The sequence below is a fragment of the Curcuma longa genome, chromosome 4, assembly GCF_044706935.1.
Source record: "Curcuma longa cultivar G26 ecotype Majalengka, Jawa Barat chromosome 4, ITB_CL_G26_1.1, whole genome shotgun sequence".
NCBI classification, from domain to species: Eukaryota; Viridiplantae; Streptophyta; class Magnoliopsida; order Zingiberales; family Zingiberaceae; genus Curcuma; species Curcuma longa.
In genome coordinates this window covers 20,520,439-20,538,460 of record NC_133864.1, presented here as the reverse complement: position 1 = coordinate 20,538,460, position 18,022 = coordinate 20,520,439, and the positions used below count along the sequence as shown (strand labels likewise).

At 32.5% G+C, this 18,022-nt stretch overlaps 1 protein-coding gene and 1 pseudogene across 2 annotated transcripts in view; both read right to left on the bottom strand.

The window, feature by feature from the left end:
- Window positions 1-5,511: 5,511 nt before the first annotated feature.
- Window positions 5,512-18,022, bottom strand: part of LOC141827862 (uncharacterized) — a 33,338-nt gene continuing 20,827 nt past the window's right edge. For both annotated transcript variants that reach the window (XM_074715193.1, XM_074715194.1), the window contains exons 6-8: window positions 7,108-7,473; window positions 6,901-7,040; window positions 5,512-5,737 (exon numbers count right to left, since the gene is read on the bottom strand). In XM_074715193.1, coding sequence (XP_074571294.1) covers window positions 6,930-7,040; window positions 7,108-7,473 — 477 coding nt within the window. In that variant the 3' untranslated portion in view covers window positions 5,512-5,737; window positions 6,901-6,929. The remainder of the gene's footprint in view (window positions 5,738-6,900; window positions 7,041-7,107; window positions 7,474-18,022) is intronic.
- LOC141826255 (uncharacterized) lies at window positions 12,443-13,785 on the bottom strand (annotated as a pseudogene).

The following is an 18,022-nucleotide window of genomic DNA, read 5'->3' as shown; positions in this document are numbered from 1 at the left end:
TTGTGACAATCACACTAAACTATCTCTCACAACAAGACTATCGAATGTCAAGACAGAGCATAATGTGTCTGAAAATTATTTTAATAATTTATTCAAGTTATTGGAGAGACATTATCGCATAATCACATAATGCCCAATAATTATTACAATATGATAAAACTTATTAAAAACTTAGGTCTTTCATTAGAAAGAATTAACGTTTGCAGAGCTGGTTGTATGTTATATTAGGAAGATGATGAAAATACAAATGTTTGTAAATTTTGTAATCAAGCTAGGTACAAAAGTATCAAAAGGAGTCAACATCAACGTAAAACATACGCTTAATTATTTTATTTGCCTTTAACTCCTAGGCTATAAAGACTTTATGCAGTAAAGGTCATGTTGAACACATAACTTGACATGCAACTCATGAAACAGAAGAGAAACTAATGTGTCATCCACCAGATGTAGAGGTGTGAAAAAATTTTGATATAACATATTTTGAATTTACGAAGGAGACTCGAAATATTATGTTTGGTCTCTATGCTGATGGATTTGCTCCATTTGGTAAATCAGAAAAAATTATTCTTGTTGATCAATTATTTTAACTCCATATAATCTTTTATTTGGGATGTGTATGAAAACACTGCATATGTTTTTAACATTGTTGTGCCTGACTCGTAAAATTTGAAGAAGTTAATAGATATTTATACGCAACTACTTATTATAAAGCTAAAACAACTATGAGATGAAGGTTTTCCTACATATGATATTCATATTAATCAGATGTTTGTAATGAAGGTTGTTCTTCTTTGGACCATAAATGACTTTCTAACTTATGACATGTTATTGAGATAGAGTATAGTTGAAATGTTAGGATGTCTAATATGTATGGAGAGATCAAAATCAATTAGATTTAAACATGAGAAGAAACTGAGTTATTTTGATTGTCATAGATAATTTTTACCACTAAATTATAATTTAAAAAGAATAAAAAAAATTCACTAAGAATAGAATTGAAAGAAGACCTCTGTCATTGAGATTTACACGCCAATAAATTTGGTACAGAGTATTTAACTTTCCATCTATTATTGAAGAGTCATATGGTATAACTTATGAATATGAAAGTACATATAAATGAACTAAACGGAATATATTTTAGGATTTATATTATTGGAAGAGTCATTTGATTCATTATAATCTCGATGTAATGCATATTAAGAAGAATATTTTTGATAATATGATAAATACAGTGATGGATGTGGTCGAAAAAATAAAAGACAATCTGAATGTAAAAAAAGATATGTGACTCATTTGTAAGCGACCCACTCTTGATGTCGATGAAAGGAGTAGGAGACCAAAGACAAAGACAGCTTATATATTGAATAAGGATGAGAGATATATTGTTTGTGAATGGTTGAAATCATTGAGATTTTCTGATGGTTATGTCTCTAATCTTGGGAGATATGTCGGTTTGAAAGAATGCAAATTGATTGATTTAAAAAATCATGACTGTCATATATTCATGGAAAAGCTAATTTCTATTGCTTTTAAGAAACTTTTATCAAATTTTGTATCGGGTGTTATTACGGAGTTAAACATTTTTCTTTATGATATTTGCTCAATTATTTTGAAACATTCAAGTATGTAGACATTAAAGAGAGACATTCCAATCATTTAGTGTAATTTAGAAAAAAATATTTTCATCTTTATTTTTTAATTCGATGGAACATCTTTTGGTTCACTTGTTATATGAGACCAAAGTTGGAGATCATGTTCATTTTCGATGAATGTATTCATTTAAAAGGTCAAATTTTCATCTTATATACTTCATTATTAATGCATAAAAATTGACCAATTTTATTATATATTAATATCTAATACAATTTATTTTATTATAATCAGATTCCTATATCATTTGAAGAAAAAATGAAAAATAAGACACATATTGAAGCCTCTATTGTTAATGCATACATTGTGCAGGAAGCAACAACTTTGCATTATATTATTTTGAGTCTCACATTTAGAGAAAAAGACGAAGAGCGCGAAGAAATGATGAGGGTCCTATTGATCTCAATTTAAACTTATTTTCAATTTTTAATTACCTTGGTCGACCAAGTGGACCATGTAAGTAGAGATACTTAACTGGTCAAGAATGATAGACAACCCACACATATATTTTATTAAATTGTTCAAAAGTAACATCATATTTTGAGTTAGTATATATTTCTTATTTTTTACATTTTTATGTAGTAAATTGTTTGTGTTATAATTAATTTTTTCTTATGTAGTAAATTGTTTGTGTTATAATTAATTTTTTGATAGGATTTTCTAAAATTTAAATTATGGTATGTTGAGACAAGAGTTTAGTTGCTTCTGCGATGAAGAATTTACGCTATAGTTTAAATCATATCTAAGTAGACAATCTAAATTTTATTTATACATATCTTGAATTTTAAATATATTTATTTAACTTTAGATTCATAATAATCAAGCTCACATTGAGCAAGAATTGTTATTCTATTTTTTATAGGGTCCAAAAGTAATGGTACAGACTTGGTCAACATATTTCAGAAACGGATATAATTTTCATACTCAAGAATATAGAATAGGGAAGACTATAATGAATAGGGGGATTTGTGTTCAATTATCCCGTGATAGAGCTGCAAGCAATGATTTTTATGGGTTGCTAGATAAAATTATAGAGGTGAAATATCTTGGCCCAAAAATAAGAGTTATTTTATTTATGTGTCGTTGGTTTGACCCTGTTAGAGGAATGAAGGTGCATCCATAGTATAATTTGATTGAAATAAATCATAAGAAATTGTATACAAGATATGAACCATTTGTGTTGCATAACAAGTGATTCAAGTATTCTATGCTTTATATCTTAGTTTGAAATGTGACAAAATTGATTAGTGGGTTGTTTGTAAAATGAAAGCACGAAAAAAAAATTGAGGAACGTTTGAAAGATATTGCATATCAACAAGAGGAAGTTGCGAACATATTTTAAACTGAGAAATATAATATTCAACATTACGAGATCTCAGCAGAGTATTAATAAAAATGAATGCAAGTGAAGTTTATGAAAACGATGATAATGATGACAACGACTGTTCAGGCCAATACACTGTGAATGATCAAGCCATCGGTGCACAAACTGCTCACATGCATACTCCTTGAAGATAATCACCCATAGAGATGAAGAGACTTGAAAAACATTCAAAAAGAGAATTAGAATGGCGCCAGGGGCAGTCCTAGCAAGTCACTATGATACTCAAGTTAGGATTTTACATGAGGAAGGAGTTTAATGACTTAGAAAAATTAGGATTAATATGTGCATACCTGTGCCTATGGGTATGGGCTACATTTCATAAAGTTGATCTCTGAAATATTAGTGTCCGTTTAAAAAATATTCTGAGATAAGAAAAGGGTCACGCAGACGGAGAAGAAAAGGGTCGAGAACCCTAAAAATCATGATATTAGCGACAGAAATAAAAAATTCCGATGCTAATTTAGCAATGGAAATAAAAATTACGGATTTTTAAATTCCGTGGCTAAGTCATATTTCCGTTGCTTTATATATTAATTCCGTCGCTTATTTAGCTACGAAATTATTATTTCCGTCACTAAAATAGCGACAAAAATACATTTCGTCACTATTGCCGTCTTTATTTTGAGGTGTTAGCGATGAAAATAAATTTCCATTGCTAAATGAACCGTTAGCGACGGAATGATTATTTCCGTCGCTAATGTTAGCGATGAAAAAAAAGTACGTCACTATTTCGTGGTTTTCTTGTGGTGAATGTTTCTGGATAGCAGTGTTCTACTACCAAATCTCTGGTAGCACAATATTACGATGTGCCCAATGAAGGATCATTGTTCACTATGATGTGCAAGTAAGATGACATTTTGTAGTGAGTTTTGTTGATAACTCTCTCAAGTTGTCGTTCTCTTCTTTAACAAAAAGTGGAATTCGTCACCTCAGCAATCACACACGATCAATCCCACGACCATCTATGAAGAGGTAAATCGAAAAACTGCAATTGACCACTAAGAAAAAAGACATTGTCTCGACTTTACTGAGATTCAATCTTTATCCATTTTAGTAAGTCGTTCCCTTGTTAATGACATTTTAATTGCAACACAGTCGTTCCCTAGTTAATGACATTTTAATTACAATACAAAGTAGATGTATACAATTATTGAATAAATATTAAATATCACAATCACCTAGATAAATATGTTAGAATACATATATCTTTGCCAACCTCCCCCAGAGATGTGGCTACTGGGAATCATTTTTTTTAGAATACATATATCTTGGTAAATATACAAATTGTTTCGCATTTGTATAATCCTTAACGCTCAAGATTTTAAATCAAGTCATTAATATTAATTATGACTATTTAATCCTAATAAAGTCAATAAATATGAATCATTTAATAAAGAAATAAATACAGAATATTTCCACATGTGGGCTATTAATAAAAAATAAAAAATTATTTCTAACAAAATAAGGAAGAATAAATGCACTCGTATTCAAAGAATTGATGGATTTAATTAAACTCACTAAATTAATTTGAAGATTAATTAGATTTTCTAATTCTAAACACCTGGTGATGATGTTAAGCACAAGGAGGAAAAACAATATGGTTTTGAAAATTTTGAATGATCAATTTAATTTATAAAAAGATAAATTAAAAATTTTCATAGCCAAGGGCGAAACCACATGTTGCCCTACTTATACTGGGAGAAAGGAAGAACGTGTGAGAAAGAAGAAGCTAGTCCTAGGACTTTTTTTATTAGTCCACCCAGAAGTAACCCAGGAGTTATAAAATTTTTGACTCCACCATTGTTCACAACCAAGGAGAATTTCCAAGGGAATGACTCCTGTCTTGTACACTACAAGAAAAAAAGGATTTTCCGGCGGTTTAAAATTCGTTTAGCGGCGGTTTGGAACCGCCGCAAAATCATTTCCCGGTGGTTTACCAAACCGCCGCTGATACCGGTGTCGTTAAACCATTTAGCGGCGGTTTTAGAGAACCGCTGGAATAACCGCCACTAAAGTAGATTTCCCGGCGGTTGTTTTTGCGGCGGTTCGAAATATTTCCCGGCGGTTTATTTTGTGGCGGTTTGAAATATTTCCCGGCGGTTTATTTAGTGGCGGTTAGAAATGCTTTTCCGGCGGTTTTTTTTTTGCGGCGGTTTAAAATAATTTCCCGGCGGTTCTTTTAACGGCGGTTAGATAGAATTTTCCGGCGGTTTTTTTGCGGCGGTTTAAAATAATTTCCCGGCGGTTCTTTTACCGGCGGTTCGAAATTATTTCCCGGCGGTTTTCCAAAACCGTCGCGAAATGATTTCCCGGTGGTTTGCTAAAAGTGCCGCGAAATAATTTCTCGGCAGTTTAAGCTTTTAGTGTGCAATTACAGAATTTTCAGCCTGCAATTTTTATAAATAAATAAAAAAATTAAACAAAAAATTGTAATAAATAGAAAATTTTATTTGCATTAATTTCTTGCAAAACTAGTAAACAAATATGAGTCATTACACATGGATATCAAAGTTGTCAGATGTCAAATACAGTGAATTTAGGTTACAAAAAAACTGAAACTTTGTTTGGTTACAAAAAAACTGAGAAATCTCTCTAGCTTTCTCAGATGTCAAATCCTAGAAATAGATCAATCGCTTTTCCTTCATTGCTTTTTGAAAAGTAGTCATCTTTGGAGAGCTCTTCAAACTTGTAAAATAGTCATGCCTGCACAAGTACAAAAAAAAAAATTAGAAGAGACAAACTATAATCTAAAGATCACTAAAATGAATGTTATTGTTTATCACAAAATTATGGACATTCCGTTGACACTACTAAGAACAAACAAACGTGTCAACAATAAAAAAACTCTACAACAATATGGACTTGTAAAAAGGCATAACTATGTAAATTTTCTTTGCAAAAAATCTCCAAAAGTAATGTGTACCAATTATATATCAGGACAAAGTAGCATGTATGCATATGGAAGCAAAGGTATCTATGAATAACAAAGTAGCATGACCAGATCCTCTCCATGACAGAATATGGGCAAATTAATTAGTAGGTGATAGGATTGCAAGCATAAGCTACCGGTGATAGGATTGCAAGCATAAGCTACCGGTGAGTTGTGTCTAAATTAAATCAATAATCATATGGCTTTTGTGTGAATATGATATTTTGGTTGCAGAAAATAGGCATTTCGGTGAAACTAACATGAATGCTCGGAGCAACAGATCACATATTACACCCCCCGTTGTTAGTTTATTAAAAAACAGTCCTGTTAGGTTATTGAGAGCAGTGCAAGAGATTCCATGGAATCTGGAGATGTATCAAATGCAGATGCTATTCGTAATTTCAAAACAGAGCCAAAGAAATATTTACCCACATTCTCTTTGATTAAAGGATTTACAAAACAGAGCCAAAGAAATCTATTCATAATTTCACAATCACCAAATAAACCGTACTAACAGACTAGCAACTTGTAGAATATCAAAATTCGACAACTAAAAGAAATCAACTTTGAACGAAATTAGACAACTAAAAGAAATAAACTAAGCATATAGCTTACCTTGTTCCAAATTTAATGGCTGGAATTATTAGGATTCATGTTGATTTTGTTGGGAAGATTGAATTTTGTTTCGTTGGTAGCTATTACAATGAGAAATGAAAAGATGACAAAGGAAGGCTAAAGGTTGTAGAATTAGATGATCATAAAGTGATGTCCTAGGATAGAGAGCAAGAGAAGAACCTAGTGTTACAGATTTTGAAATTCACATGCCTCAGCCAAAAGGTGAAACTAATACTGATTGAAACCAAAATATATTTCAAACCATAATTAGCATATGGAAGCATCACACTAATCATAAGCAAAGGTAAATAGTAAAACATACCTAAGCTAAGATGCAATCTAACTACTAATTTAATTTGGACTACGGTTGGAATGATCCGCAAGTTGTTGAGCATCATGACTAGCCGAGGAAGATGGTCTTGCACCTTGTGAGAGTACAGGTGCACTCCCTTCATCGGGGGCCTAAAATTAAAAATACTGATTGAATATAAAAAATTAAACGTAATTTTAAAAGTGTTAACATACATACCATCACATTAATCAAAGCGGCCAATTCAGGTGGCAAATTGCTTCCTTGCATTTGCAGAATATATGTAACAGCTCCCTCAATTGCTTGTCTTCTTGATCTTTCTGTTTCAATTATTGATTCCAAATTCTGTACTTTTACTCGAGAAGCTTCTAATTCAGATTTCATCTCAGTCATATATGTTTGGAGTCCAAAATCAACAGGAGCATTTGAACATGATGTTTGACCAAAGACCTGAGTAGGGCATGGCCCAGAACCCACACCTCGAACTCGGCCTGGGTGCTCCTTCCCTATAGCTTGAGAAAGTGAATCAATTTTTGAAAATCCCTTAGAGGAATCATCTTCACGCTCAATGTTGATAATTTTTTCCTGCATACATTAGATTTTATCAATTATATAAGAAGCATGTTGTAATTAATACTAAACTTACACCAATGACTTTTACTCGAACGTCAAGTCTAACTGATGAGTTTATTATTGGGTTGGAATAGTTTTTAGATTTTACTTCTAGTAATGTTGAGTTTATGGATGAGGATAAGTTAAGATGCCCGTGTAGAAAGTGTCATAATGATAAATTTTTATAGTGTGATAAAGTTAGAGAATATCTTTGTAAATTTAGTTTTACCCTCAATTACTATAATTGAATATGTCATGGTGAACCATTCATATTTGATGAGGATTATGGACTCAAGGCTGAGATGGGGTCGGTGCGTGATGTCGAGCGGTTGCAGAGGTTAGGTCTTAAACCTGATCTTTCTTAATGATCCTTCTCTTCTCTGTTTCTCAGCCACGTGATGTTCCATCAGTAACCACATGCTAGTTCTGAGATTCCATCGTATCACAAGCTTTCCTAATTAATCTAGTCAAAAGAGGCGTAGTACTCTGACTGACTGGACCGTGCTGAATTATCATTGTGATACCTTGATGAGGTGTCATCGCTTCATCACATCAATGATGATGATGACGACCATGACGACCACAACGTTGAATGATGATGATGATTTTGATTTTTCATGATGGGTAAGTTATGTTATCTTAATATTAAAAAAATATGATATTTTATTTTCATATATGGTAATGTAATGTTTACTTTATATGTAAATTTAGTTTTAATCTGCAAATTTAGTTTTAATATGCAACTTTACAAAACTTGTAGTTCAATTGGTTGTCTATATACTTACTTTCTTAAATTTATATATTTTAACTACACTGTCTTTTTTCGTATAGGTCATTAGAGGTGACATCTTGGTTTGTTGATTCACGCAGTCTTTTAGGAATTATTAACTTTGGTAAGTTTTTTCATATTCTTCATTATGCATTAAATTTCTATTTATTTTACCCTAATATTTTTTTGGTTGACAGTCTTGACGTGGTCATAAATCGAGTACTCATGGTCAGTCTGCTTCAGCACAAGACACTATACCTACGCCCCCCATCCTGCAATTGCAGGACATTCCCATGCACCATGACTAGTACCTTCCCATTCACATTCATAAGTACCTTCGCTAGTACATTCCCCAGTACCCACGCAAGTTCCTTCGGCCAGACACTCAACTACTGAGATGCAAGACAGTCGAGAGTCTATAGTCCCTACCCAAGATTCATAAGTACTTTAAAATAGCTAATTTTTTCAACTATCATAATTATTTAACATTGTTTGTTTCATATTTTATTATAGATTTGTAAATTCTGTATGTGTTACTCACGAGATTAATAGAATTGTGAATAAACATTGAGGAGGGGCTTCAATGACTTATACAAGCACTCCAGAACCCACAAAAGAGCCTTAATTTAAGGTAACTTATATCATTCAATTTATATATGAAATTAATGTTGAATATATAATCAATTATTAATTTTCTATTCCAGTAGATATTCACTTGGATCAGAATGATGAGTTGGAAATAAGAAGAATTTTTAAGAAAAATATGATGATCACATCCGACATGTACTTAATCATGCAAAGATGAGGGAAAAAAAGTTACTCTACATCACTAAAAAAAATTAGATCAAGATCTTTAATTTTCGGAAAATCGAGGAGAGCAAAAAGAGGAGTCAATAAAATAAACTCAATCAAGCTTATAATTCTGGAGACTTGTCTGCGACATATGTGGATGACTCAATTAATATCGATGAACATACACATAAATTGATAATTTTTTTCAAACACTAATTTTTTAAATCTATTTCAGACTATTTAATTATTTCTAACCATGATTTTTTAGACCCAAGGAAATGGGGAGGGAGCCATTATTCACATACACTTTCACTCGTACATTAAAAAAAACAAATTTGAAGCAGGGAGAGAGTTAGAGCAATTAATATTTGGATTAATTATGGATCTTAGTTTATAACTTAAATTCTATTAGTAGATGTTATTAGTTATGTACATACTCTCACTCTATATTATATGCATGTGTTTCTATTATATATAATTAAGATTATATGCACTTCTATTATATTGCTATTCTAAATTTATTTTAATTTTTCTCATTACAATACAGGAGAGATTTGATGAGCTAGAGCTATCACACAGAAGTTTGGGTGCTAGTGATAATAATGACAGATCTAAGCCATCTGTTAGTAATAATGTGAATATATGACTAGAGGCGAGAAGAAAGATATTCAGAATGAGTTCTTTGAGCAGAACTTGTAGAGTTGTTGATACATCTTCTTCCACCCCTCCAGTCGTAAGGACACAAATACATAACTTGACTGAAGAGGTTAGTCATTTGAAGGGGATAATAATATAAAGGGATCAAAAAATGAGGCAAACTGATTGGGAAATTAGCGAGTTGTGCCGACAATGAAACTTAATCATGCAACATCTTCAGTTAAGCTCCTAGCTTCAAGTCAGATTTCTTCCAATTCTGATAATGATGGTGACGATGATGATGATGGTGGTGGTTCTTCATGAATTTTTTTGTGTATAATGTTATTTGTCTTAGAATTAGTATTTTGGTGACGAATTTAGTTTCTAATTTGTCAATGCACGGTGAAAATTATTTTCGTTGCCAATCGGCGATGAAAAGGATTCATCGCCAATTTGCGATGAAATATTTTTTCGTCAAAAATTTCCAATGATTTTAGGGATAAAAAATTATTTGTTATAAAATTTGCGACGAAGTTTTATTCTTTCGTTGCAGAATTTGGTGATGACTTATTTGTGATGACAATTATTTCATCACAAATATTTTTATGACAAATTTATTTATAAAATTCATAGCTAAATTCGTCGTAAATTTGCTATTTTTTGTAGTACGCGGAGACTTGACGAGGTTAAAGGTCAAATCTTGACAAAGCCGAGGCAATGCCTTCCTCCGTCGTGGCCAACTACAGCTTCCCAATTTTCCTCTTCACAGATGGTCGTGGAGCCGCTGGGGTGGCAGATTCCACCTTTTGCTAAAATGTCATACATGGAGATTTGACAAGGTTGCGTACATAGAAAAGAATAAAAAAACCAATATATTTTTAATCGATTGAATCAGTTTAATCCAATTAAACTTGTTATAGTTATAACTTGACAAAATCAAAATCAAATCAACTTCGATTTAGACCAACACATTCTTTATCTTCACGCTTACCCAATGTATTTTGTTAGACCGCAATTAAATTTTAAGTAGCACAGTCACTTCGTATTTGATGATTCAGTTTGTTTATTTATTTAATTTGTAAAAAAACCTAATACTTAATAAAATTTGTATAGATAATAATAATTAAAAAAATTAGGGTGGGCTATAGCCCAAGACGAGCCTAATGTGGCTACGTGTTTAGTAGCTACTATAACTATACAATTATAACAATTATGATATTATAATTATTACAACATAATACGATTAGTATTGATAAAAAAATAAACTATTTATATTATAGCAACTTTATAACTGATATAATATGAAATTGATTTGTGTTAATCAATATTGATTAGTGTTGACCAAAGATGAAGCGTCAATATTACAAGAGCTATGAATTATTATTGCTACAACACAGTTTCCAATTGTAGCTTTTCGATTTACCTTCTCAGAGATGGTCGTAGGACTGATCGTGTGGGACCACTGGGGTGGCAGATTCCACCTTTTGCTGAAGTAATTGCTATAACACAGTATTATTAGTATTGAATATAATATTGGCCAATATTAATTAAAGATGAAATATTCATATTGTAATAATTATAAACTATAACTACTATAATAGAATTTATTTGTATTGATCAAAATTGAAATATTCATATTGTAACAGTTATAAACATATAGTTACTATAACAATATCAAAAATAAGAATAGTTTTTAAAAATAAAATATAATAACGTGAAAGGAGATGCCCTTTTAATAATAAATAAAAAATAACAATAATATTCTAATAAAAGGGTGTCATTTTATTTTTTGCCCTAAAATTAAAACCTGAGTGAGAATCACTACAAAAATAACCAGCATTAGTGACGGAATATTCCATCGCTAAAACATTAACGACGGAATAGCAATGAAAATTTTTCGTCGCTTTTTTTAGTCGCTGATGTCATCTTTGCGATGGAATTTTAATTTTCATCGCTAATTAGCAATAGAATTTTAATTCCGTCGCTAATTAGTGACGATGTTTTAATTCCATAGCTAATTTTAGTGATGGAACATTTTAATCCGTCACTAAAGTTAGCGACGGAACGTTATAATCCGTCGCTAAAGTTAGCAACGGAGTTTTATTTCAGTCGCTAAAGAGGCAAACGGGAACAAAATTCCACTTGAGTTTTAGCGATCGAAAATTAATTTCCGTCGCTAATTAGTGACGGAAATATAACAATCCGTCGCTAATTAGAGATGGAAATTAAAAAATTCTGTCGCTAAGTAGCGACGGAATGGTATATATCCGTCGCTAATTAGCGACAGAAATTAAAAAATCAATCGCTAAATTTATTAATTTTTTATTAATTTTTTTATTTATCTAAATTCCCTGTTTAGATACTACAACACAACACAAAAAATTTTTAATAAATTTTTTATTTACAATTTCATCAACAATACTACAACACAAAACAATTTAACAATCTACAACACATTATTTCTAATCACTACGAGAATAAACAATTTAATCATAAAATTAAACAATTTAACATAAATATCTGAATACAAATATCTAAATATAATGATACTATATCAAATGTTTAAATATCAATAAAATTTAGGAAAAATATGTAAATTAACCGAGCCAAAATATCCAATCCTACAAAAAAAAAATACAATAAGATAGGTTAGTAATAAATCAATGATATGTATTTATTTTGAAAATGCATGTTTACAAGTCATAATTAAAAAAATATACAAATGTTAACATACCTCGCAAGCAGCTACTGATCAAGGTCATTAGGGTCCTGAGTCTCCACATCTTGGGTCCAACCAGGTGGGTGTTGCGGCGTCGCACTCATGCCATCCATGAATGCATGCATCTGCTGCGCAATCTGCTCGTATCGCAATTGGACTTCATGAGACTCTTGATATTGCGTCTCTAATATGGAGACTCGATTCTTTAATTCTTTAATTTTCTTATTTTAGGGCTTCTACTGTAGAAGATAATCCGCTGGGACAACCCCTGACTCTATGGGCCATCACACGATCATATACGACTCTCGCCTAGGACCCTAGACCATAGAGGGTGGAGCTCTTCTTCCTCCCACCAACCACATCATAATATATCTTATTGAACTGGTCGGTTGAAAGAGTCTGCATCTCACCTCCCTCTCTATCAGGCTGAGACACCTGTGCAACTCTAACTAACATTTCAGTCTGTTTAAAAATAAATTAATATAAAATATAGAATTAAAAAAATAATCACTATACAGAATTGTTAAATAAATTTAAAATTTAAAATCTTACATCTAATGTCTGCGAGCGATGATCGATAAATGTGCCATCTTTGGACTTGTGTGTCTTAGTAAAAATCTCCTAACAAGTTGGAGGCAGCTGTAACTCCTACTCTTGAAGATTAAAAAAATACAATTAAATCAAAATCAAATTATTGCTAATTAAATAATTCTAATATAAATATATTAATTGTAAACTCACAAAGTCCAAGGTATGCTCGATAATGGAACGGGATCCAGCTGTATGCTTTGTGGATTCGGTGCTAGGGCCAGCCAGCTTGGTGTTTCTGTTTGCTCGAGCTATCGCTGAATTTGACTGCCATCTTTCTATAACACAGATGGCTTGCCATGCATCCTAGATCTCAACTGGAATGTAAGATGGTCTGATGCCCTTTTCTGCATTTATAGAGTATATCTTTGTAGAGTTTGACACAAGTATTATTCCATGTTTCTTTAAATTCCTACTCGTGCCTTGGCTCCCAGGTATACTTTTTCTGCAAAAAAAATATTCAATTAGTATAAACAAATACAACTTCATTATTGTTTAAAATGACTTACCAAAAACTCCTGGTAGTAAAAGTCTCGCATGCCCTCGTCGATATGTCTCCAAGTATAACCTGACAGACATACTCTATCGTGAAACTTACTAGATATGTACGCTGCAACTCAGTGACCCTTTGGAGTGAAACTGTATTATAAAACATATAAATATTAGACATATGTCATAAAAAATTCAGTGAATTAAAAAGTACTAATAATACCAATAGTTATCACCCTCCAACAACTCACAAAACAATCTGACCACCAGGTGTTGCTGCCTGGTCGGACATATCTATATCTGCAAAATAACATTATAACACATATACATTCAAAATAATAATAAAATATAAATCTTATCTGCATTTATTGGATCAGTTACCATTTGATAGAATAAGACAATTTTATTATTTGACTTAATTTGATTTATGTCGATGAAAACTTCTTAAATCGTGTCTGATTTTGTCGAATTTGAAGAATCAGTCAACTATTATGGATAAATCGAGTCTCCAGTCGATTCGATTCTCTTTTGTTTGTTTCTGAAACTGAATCAGTTGGCTATAAAAAAAAGCAGTCGACTGATAAACACAGTAGTCGACTGATGTGAAGCATCAGTCGAGTTGATCCTATGATGTTTGCTTCAGAAACAGACTCAGTTGACTGATTTAATGAATCGGTCGACTCTATTCATAATCAGTCAACTGATTTAGAGAATCAGTCGAGTTGATTCTAGTCTGTTTGCTTCGAAAACAGACTTAGTCGATTGATTTAAGGAATCAGTCGACTCTATTCATAATCAGTCGACTGATCTGAAGAATCAGTCGAGTCAATTCTATTCTATTTGCTTCCAAAACAATATCAGTCGACTGTTCGGATGATTCAGTTGAGTCGATTCAAAAATCCATTCGACTGACATGAGTATCAGTCGATTGGAATTTTGAATCTAGCTAAAAAACTTAGTATCAGTCGACTAAAATTTCTTTCAGTCGACTGACACCAATATTAGTCGATTGTATACTACAATCAGTCGACTGATAACGATTTTACTAATAGAGGTTTACTGATAGAGGTTTTCGAAAAGAATTAACAAGCAAAAAGAAATGCAGATTTAGTGTTGCATGAAAGCTAAATCTACTAGTGTTGCATGAAAGCTAAATTTGCAAGTTGTAAGAACAAGAAACAAAATCAAACAGCAAGCTGAACAACTATTTGCTATGCCTCATAATTCTTATGGGTTGTTACAGTAGCTTATTTGGTTAAGATAAAACATATGAGTTCTTTGGCTCATGAGCCAAGAGTTAACTTATTTGTTCACTAAACTGGTGCATTGTTGGAACATTATTGGTATAGTATTTTTGTATGGTTGAATGAATCAAAAGTATTGGTCTAGTATTTTTGTATAATCAAGTGTATCACAGTGCTACAATATAAAGTATCTTTATGTCTCAGCAGTTTAAATATGATTTTTTGTCATTTAATGCTGTGGAATTGGACTACTAAATGACATGTAATTTATTTTTCACGGACAAGACAAATAAGTATTAATTATGAGATAAACATATTTTAACAAAACAAATAGTTTTCATTCATCGTTACAATCTAAATTATCAACATTAATATTTTCTTGATCCTCCTCGCTAGACTCAGTTAGTTCAACAACCTCCTGACTATTCGACATCTCTCCATCATCTATCTCCTGATAAGATACATTAGAATCTACAAGTAAAACAGATAAATTTTGAATCTGAAAATCTACTAAATGTATCTCTACTTCTTCATGTTGAAATGCATCACGGTGTTGTCATGTTGGAGTTCGGTACTTCTATGGTTGAACGAGCCTTTGTATGATAAACAATGTAACCATTCACTACAACAAATTAAATATGACTTTCCGCAGCGTGCAAAAAGTCTATCCGCAGCGCACATTGCATGCTGCATAACTCCAAGCTGTTGAAAGTTATGCACTTTTCCGCAGCGCACGCTTGCGCGCTGCGGATGCACTTTTCCGCAGCTCGCACCCGTGCGCTGCGGAAAATTGCATCAGTAGCACGCACTCGTGCGCTGCAGAAAAGTGTATCCGCAGCGCGCACTCGTGCACTGCGGAAAAGTGTATCCGCAGCGCGCGAGTGCGTGTTGCGGATGCACTTATCCGCAGCACGCATCCGCACGCTGTGGTTAATTATATTTTTAATATATAATATTCTTATATACACAAATATAATATAAATACAAATAATTATAAAATCATATCTCCAATATTTATAATCCAACACACAAATACCACATACAAATATCACATTCACAATTATAAAATGAGAGCTCTAACAATATAATATATATCAGAGTAACAAAAATTCATCTTTACTACATCAGACAAAACTATAAACATTAATGCTCAAGCGACTGTGCTTCCTATTACATCCTCAAGAAAAAACATCTCTTCGTTTAATCGAATTAGCTCCACCTTCTCCACGAAAACTTTATCAATCGAAACTTTCCAATAACATCTCTTCGTTTAATCGAATATTCACTAACTTTTCTTGCCTTCGTCAGATATTCAAGATAGAAAATCTGACCTGCTTGGACCGCAAAAATGAAAGGTTCAAACTTGTTAAACCTTTTGTTTGCATTAGCCTCAACTAAATTATAGTTTGAGTGTATTCTGATTCCTATTCTGGGAGTCAGATTATACCAAGAATATTTGACTAACACACATTTTTTTATGGGTAAGGCAGGATATTCAATCTCAATAATTTCCTCGAGTCTCCCATAATAATCAAATTCTGAGTTATTATTGTTGATAGATCCTTTTACGTAAACACCAGAATTAAAGGTCAATCTTTGTGATTCCCGTTGTGTCATGTGGAATTTAAAACCATTAACGTAGTAAGCAGAATATACTTGTATCTTACGGAGGGGGTCCAGATGCAAAATTATAAGAAGCAGCCGAAGTTCTAATTCCATGAGAAACATCCGTGACAGTACCAATTATAGTAGTTTTGAACAAAACTATTTTTACATATATGCACTTTCACGGTATCCTCATCACAGAAAGATTTATTTCAACATTTGCAATGATTGCACGAACAACGTAACTCTGCACCATTCATGCATTCTGGATGACTCTTAGTAAAGTTCACAAACTCTTCAACTCCAGTATAAAATTCAACTCAGATAAATTCATCATCTAATCTATTGTACATCCAAGCTTTATTCATATACATTGTAACCTTCTGCAAAAATAAATTTTCATTGAATATAAATAATATTGGGACCAACCTCTTGTTTGTATAATCATGTTCAAGATGAGGAATATGATTGCATATATTTTATGTAAATCTTTAGTAGTTCATTAGCATAGTTACGCCACTTATCTAATTAATTTAGTCACTCCAATTCAATTTATTTCTTACCCTTAAATATTTAGTCAATTAATTGCACTGATTATTATTTTAGCTAATTTAATTCTTACCCTTAAAGATTCATCTTAAAACGGAAAAATAATTAGAAATCAAACTTTATCAAATTCAGATTACTATAGGTCATGATTATTATAGGTCATCTTACCACATCATAACCAAATTTTATAAAATTGTAGCCTGAGTTTTTCTGCCTTATTTTGGCTGGATATTAGAAGGAAATTTTTTGCAATTCTGGAATTGTTCAATTTCCTACATTAATCACAACTTGAGGTTTTGGTTGGTTAGCAATCATAACTGATTAGCTAACTCTAGGACACCATTTTTCTTCTGATAATTTAGATAGTAACAAGAATAAGAGATAAATTAAATTATTTTACCATAGTTATGCCTCAAATCTCACCCTCCTAGCTACTGGACGATATAGAGGTTGTTTTGCAAGATCACCATCTACAATCTGCATTTGGTTCTAATATTCTATCCTTGCAAAGGACATTTGAGCCACCACATGTGTTAAAAAAACTGAAATGGATTTTGTAACCCTAAACCATAGACAATGATAATCAAACTTTAACCCTAAACAACCATCATAACCAAATTCAGATTAGTTATCTTACTACATCATAACCAAATTATTCAGATATAGGGCTATCTTACTACAGCATAATCAAATTTAGATTATCAAACTTTAATTTAACCCTAAACAGTTTAGCTTATCAAACTTTAACCCTAAACAGTTTAGCTTACCTTTGGGAGAGAAAAGGTCGGATCACCGGAGAGTTCAGTGGACAGATCGCCGAGGAGCTAGGAGAGGTCGTCGGAGGAAAGATCGCCAGGTGGTCAGTGGAGAGAACGTCGTGGGAGGTCAGTTAGCCGGAGGAGTTCGCCGGAGGAGAGCCGAGCAGATCTTGCGCACGAGGAGATCGCCGGAAGGGAGGTCAGTTCGTTGGGAGGGAAAGGGTCGCGCAGGCAAAGAAGAAAAGGGTTGGGAACCCTAAAAATCGCGATATTAGCGATGAAAATAAAAACTTCCGTCGCAAAACTGTTGCTGAAATAGGGTTGAAATTAGCGACGAAATTTAAAAATTCGTCGCTAATTTAGCGACGAATTT